The sequence below is a fragment of the Etheostoma cragini genome, unplaced genomic scaffold (assembly GCF_013103735.1).
Source record: "Etheostoma cragini isolate CJK2018 unplaced genomic scaffold, CSU_Ecrag_1.0 ScbMSFa_4663, whole genome shotgun sequence".
In the NCBI taxonomy this organism is placed as follows: domain Eukaryota; kingdom Metazoa; phylum Chordata; class Actinopteri; order Perciformes; family Percidae; genus Etheostoma; species Etheostoma cragini.
Window position 1 is genome coordinate 80,232 of NW_023269056.1, and position 6,188 is coordinate 86,419.

General features: G+C 51.5%; 1 protein-coding gene across 1 annotated transcript; it reads left to right on the plus strand.

Moving 5' to 3' along the window:
• Positions 1-70: 70 nt before the first annotated feature.
• Positions 71-3,160, plus strand: LOC117941257. Its single transcript, XM_034866322.1, has 4 exons — positions 71-76; positions 401-548; positions 835-2,078; positions 2,247-3,160. The coding sequence occupies exons 1-4, from the start codon at positions 71-73 to the stop codon at positions 2,958-2,960; spliced, it is 2,112 nt and encodes a 703-aa protein (XP_034722213.1). The 3' UTR covers positions 2,961-3,160.
• The last annotated feature ends 3,028 nt before the right edge of the window (positions 3,161-6,188 follow it).

Sequence of the window (6,188 nt, forward strand, 5' to 3'; positions counted from 1 at the left end):
AACTCTGTGTGTGCGTGCGTGTGTGTGTGTGTGTGTGTGTGTGTGTGTGTGTGTGTTAGGTTGCGAGGGGATGAAGGTGCGCTGCTGGTGTGTGAGCGCTGTGATAAAGCCTACCACAAACACTGTCTCACACCACCTCTGGATCACACACCTGGCAACAGCTGGAGCTGCAAGGTGAGAGAAACACTCCGGACCAGCCTGTTTTTATATTGGATGGATGGATAGATGGGTGGATGATGGGTGGATGATAGATGGGTGGATGATAGATGGGTGGATGATGGATGGATGGATGATGGATAGATGGATGATGGATGGTTGATAGATGGGTGGATGATAGATGGATGAATACTTGTTATAAGGGTGCGTGTGATTTCTACACCCTTCCCTCTCTCTCTTCCAGAACTGCAGAGTCTGCCGCCGCTGTGGTGTTAGGTCATCAGGCCAGTGGGCCAATCACCAGTTTCTGTGCGAGTCATGTGACCCGGCCCTGCCCTGCCCTCTCTGTGACCGCCCCCCCGACCTCCACAAACCACAGGACTATCTGACCTGTACCTGCTGCTTTAGGTAAACTCACACATGGGCACCAACCCCCCCCTAGTTTTAATAGGATTGCTGGTTCCAATAGATTGTTGCACATCCTGGTTCTAATAGGATTGTTGCACATCCTGGTTCTAATAGGATTGTTGCACATCCTGGTTCTTTGACACGTGTCAACAAACTTCCAGGTTCTTGTGGTTTTGATAAAAGACTAGTCTGTGTTTACCTGCATGTAAAACGTTCTTGTGAATGATTAAGATTCAGCAAACCTGATGTTGTTGTCATGTTGTGTTCCAGGTGTGTCCATACAGAGTGTGTTGTCCAGGCTGGGGAGGGCAGGGCAGGGTCTGAAGATTACGTCTGCTCCACCTGCAGGCCTCAGGAGGAGGAGCAAAGCCCACACCCTTCAAACGCTCACAGTCCTACCCTGTCCCCGCCCCTCAGTCACACACAGGCCCCTCCCATCAGCGTTTCACAGCCGCCCATCAGTCCCACAGCTCATAGCCCCGTCCAGCCCATCTGCTCAGAACCACCGCAGAGTCCTGCACAGACTGTCTGTACACTACCGCCGACAAGTCCTGCACCATCCCAACCTGATCCTGCAGAACTACATCAAAGTCCTGCACCCTCCCAACCGGATCTTGCAGAGCTCAAACAAAGTCCTGCACCATCCCAACCTGATCCTGCAGAGCTCCAACAAAGTCCTGCACCATCCCAACCTGATCCTGCAGAGCTCCAACAAAGTCCTGCACCATCCCAACCTGATCATGCAGAGCTCCAACAAAGTCCTGCACCATCCCAACCTGATCATGCAGAGCTCCAACAAAGTCCTGCACCATCCCAACCTGATCCTGCAAAACTACAACAAAGTCCTGCTCCATTCCAACCTGATCCTGCAGAGCTCCAACAAAGTCCTGCAGAGTTCCAACAAAGTCCTGCACCATCCAAACCTGATCCTGCAGAGCTCCAACAAAGTCCTTCACCATCCCAACCTGATACCACAGAGCTCCAACGAAGTCCTTCCCCATCTCACTTTAATCAATCAAAGCTCCAACAAAGTCCTGAGCCAACCCCATCTCACCCTAATTCCACAGAGCTCCAACCCACAGAGCTCCAACAAAGTCCAGAGCCATCTGACCCTGAACCAACAGAGCTCCAACAAAGTCCAGAGCCATCTGACCCTGAACCCACAGAGCTCCAACAAAGTCCAGAGCCATCTGACCCTGAACCCACAGAGCTCCAACAAAGTCCAGAGCCATCTGACCCTGAAGCCACAGAGCTCCAACAAAGTCCAGAACCATCTGACCCTGAACCCACAGAGCTCCAACAATGTCCAGAGCCATCTGACCCTGAACCCACAGAGTTCCAACAAAGTCCAGAGCCATCTGACCCTGAACCCACAAAGCTCCAACAAAGTCCAGAGCCATCTGACCCTGAACCCACAGAGCTCCAACAATGTCCAGAGCCATCTGACCCTGAACCCACAGAGCTCCAACAAAGTCCAGAGCCATCTGACCCTGAACCAACAGAGCTCCAGCAAAGTCCAGAGCCATCTGACCCTGAACCCACAAAGCTCCGACTAATCCCCCTGCAGTCTTATTCTAATCAGATAGAGCTCCCACAAGGTCCCACAGCATCCCAACCTGATTCCACAGAGCGTGAACAAAATTCAGAGCCATCTCATCCAGAACTATGGGAGCGGCAAAAAAGTCCTGCTCCATCTCACTCTGAACCAACAGAACTCCAACAAAGTCCTGCTCCATCTCACCCTGAACCAACAGAGCTCCAACAAAGTCCTGCTCCATCCCAACCTGAACCAACAGAGCTCCAACAAAATCCTGCCCAATCCCAACCTGATCCTGCAGAGCTCCAACAAAGTCCGGCGCCATCCAATCCTGAACCATCAGAGCTCCAACAAAGTCCGGCGCCATCCAATCCTGAACCATCAGAGCTCCAACAAAGTCCAGCGCCATCCAATCCTAAACCATCAGAGCTCCAACAAAGTCCGGCGCCATCCCTTCCTGATCCTGCAGAGCTTCAATATAGTCCGGCGCCATCCTATCCTGATCCTGCAGAGCTCCAACATAGTCCGGCGCCGTCCCATCCTGATCCTGCAGAGCTCCAACAATGTTTGGTGCCATCCCATCCTGATCCTGCAGAGCTCCAACATAGTCTGGCGCCATCAGAGCTCCAACAAAGTCCGGCGCCATCCCATCCTGATCCTGCAGAGCTCCAACAAAGTCTGGCGCCATCCCATCCTGAACCATCAGAGCTCCAGGAAAGTCTTTCACCCTGTTCCTCTAGTCCAACAGAGCTCTGCAAAAGCTCTGCATCATTTAACCCTGATGGTACAAAACTCCAGGGAACCAACACCCCATCTGAAGTTAGTCCAGTGGAGCTTCAACAAAGCCCTGCTCATGTGACGTCCTCAAACCCCTTTCCTAGCTTTACCCAGGATTCCACAGAGGATCACCTTTTGGCCACAGAATCTCCACAGAGTCCAATGCAGGGTAGTCCCATGTCTTGTGGACATGAGCCTTCTCTGCACAGTTCTCCACCACACACACTGACCCAGGCAGGGCGTAGTCCTACCCGGGTTCAGCCAGGTCCTGCACAGCCTGAGCAAAGCTGTCCACCATACAGTCCTGTGCAAGACGAACCTATACAGACACAGGTTGATAGACCGTGTAGTCCCACCAACATCATCATCACCCCGCCCCAACAGAACCCCCCACAAAGAAAAGACAGTCCTATGTCACATAGTCCTGCTCAAGTTGGCACATCACCTCCACAGAATCCCACACATGATGCTGAACTTACACTGGACCACGAGAGCCCTGCTGAGCTGCAATGTGGGCCTGCACAGCACATTTCTACACTGGACCAGGGACTCTCACCAGTCTGCCATGGGTCTACCCAGACAGCAAGAAAACAGGCCTCACTGAGGCCCAGCTCAGCTCCATGTAGCCCATCACCCTCCCCACTCAGAGCCACACAGTGTAGTCTGTCTCAGCCTGCTAGCCCATCACAGGCCCAATCTACACAGCCTTTACAGCTTTGCATGCTTCCTTCTCAGCCTGCTAAACATCCAGGATTCCCAAATGAATCCCAAACCAGGACCACAGAGTCTTTGGAACATAGCCCAATACAGCCGAGTCCTAACCTTGATGGCCAAACACTGGAAAGTAGCCCAACATCTGATCTATCCACAATGCCTCCTGATAGCAACGGCACAGATGTAAAACTTGCTACCCAGTGTGTCCCTATCCAGAGGAACCAGGACCTGTCTAGCCCCCATCACAGTCCTTACATGCCAACACCAGAAAGCCTTGTTCACATTAGCACTTCAGTGGAACACAGTAGCCTAACTTGCTCACCTCGTGCTGATGAAACAGAGGAAATTCCTCCCTCAGCTAGCTTGGTCTGTCTGAGTCCTCCTGGTCACAGCCCATCATGCTGCACAGAAGCAACTGAAGGCGATGCCAGCCCCACACATATCCAAAAGGTCTCAGCTAGTCCTAGCTCCAAACACACCAGTCACAAGTCTCCAGGCCCTGCCAGCGCTATCCAGGCCTGTGTTAGCACTATACCAGTGGATACTAGCCATACAGCTGCAGGACCTAGCCCCTCAACACAACCAGCTAGCCCTTCAGGATCCATCTCCGGTCAAGATGAGGACATGGAGGTACACGTTGACCACCCAAGTCTTTTTATTCAGACAGAAACAAGTCCCAGACACCCAAGCTCCACTTGGGCCAGTAAAGTTTATGGTAGCCCTGCTCACACAGAAGCTAACCGGTACAGTCAGATGGGCCCTATGGATGTTCAAGAGAGAACCAGTCCATCTGTTTGTAGTTTTCCAGACTCACAGACTCAGGCAAATACTGGTCCCGCACATGTCCAAACTCCCTACAGCCCTCCGCAGACTTCTCCAGATCAGACAAGCCCCCTGAAAACTAGCTTTAGTCCTCCACACTGTATGCTGAGTGTTAGTAGCCCAGAGAATGGCTCTGTTAGCAACAATCTAAGTTCACACTCGGCTAGCATCACTGATGTTACTGTCAGCCACAGTCCTCCTAGGTCTAGTCCTGCTGGTCAAGCTAGTCCTTTTCACATACAAAGCGCCTCTACCAGTCCTCACTCAGGCCCCGTCCAAAGACAGACTCCCTCATTAGAGAGCACGACATACAGCAGCTCTGCACATGTTGCTTGTGCTAGCCCACCTCCCAGTCCAGCTCAGTCCACTGAAAAGGATCGTAGCCCCCCAGGTAGCCCTGTCGCGGACACTGCGGCACAGCTGAGTCCCACACTGGCTAGCTCAGGTCTTGATGTGGACATAATCCAGAGCTCTGTTCTTCCCCTTGATTCTGTACTTGCTAAACCTACAGCCAGTATTCAACAGATGAGCCCAGCACCTGCTTATGACCAACATGTGCGTAGTCCCAACCAGGCCAGTCTAGTCCAGGTTTGCCAGTCCCCAGCTAGTCCTGTCTCGACCCACGACATATCTGCTGCTGAAAACCAACAGAGCATTGCCTCGGGAAGCCCCTGGCATCAAACCCCCGCCCCCTCTGTTGATGCTTCTTCCTATCTGGCGAGCCCGGTCCCTTCTAGTCCCACTCAGGATACCGCTGCAATGCCTAGCACAGACCACATCCGCCAAACGCCTGCAAGTCCCATACCTTCTGTCACCCCCTCTGTTTACATCAGCCCAGTTGTTAGTCCTGTTGATGACCCAGGTGAGACACAAGTTAACTCTAGTCCTGCCAGCCCTCTGCAGCCAGATACTAGTCCCAGTCCTGGAACTGGGAGCCCTTTGAGGTGTGAGGCTATCAGCCACAGTGCAGATGCTGTTAGCCCTGTCCTTGCTACCCATGTGCAGTCTGAAACCAGCCCTAGTCCTGGTTCTGTTAGCACTGTCCTTGCTACCAATGTGCAGTCTCAAACCAGTCCTGGTTCTGTTAGCCCAGTTCAACCTGACGCTGGTCCTAGCCAACCTGTTTCCAGCCCCCAGAGAGAGGGGGGGTCTGCAGTTGCTGAGGGTGAGTATCACGAGACTTTCACATTTATTTCTAAAACTACAAATGTATGTCATCATTGATATATGAATGAACATTTTCTAGGTTAATGGATAAAATCTCAGAAAATTGTGAAAAATGTGGGTCAGTGATTCCCAAAAGTCCAAGACCACGTCCTCATGTCTTGTTTAGTCCAGAACTCAGGAGAGAAGAAACTAGAAAATACCAAGTCAACGCTAGACAAGTTCCACTGTTTTATCATAAAATATATCACTAAAATAGTTGGCGATTAATTTAACAACTAATCCATTAATCTTTGCAGCAGTTTTGGCCAAAAAACACACTTTTTAATAAACTGCTTTAAAGTTTCACTCCAGATATAATATGATATCTTAATATGATCGTCTTCGTCTAGATGTCAGCATGGCGGAGCAGCAGGAGGAGAAAACTGAAGATGTGGAGGAGGTTTCACAGCAGCAAGACCAGGACCAGGAGGAGGTTTCCCACCAGAGAGCAGAGGAGTGTCTGGAGGAAGAGCAGCCTGCTAGAGATCAAGACCAGGAAGAGCAGCAGGAGGTTTCACACCAGAGTCTGGAGGAGGTTTCACAGGAGCAAGACCAGAACCAGGAAGAG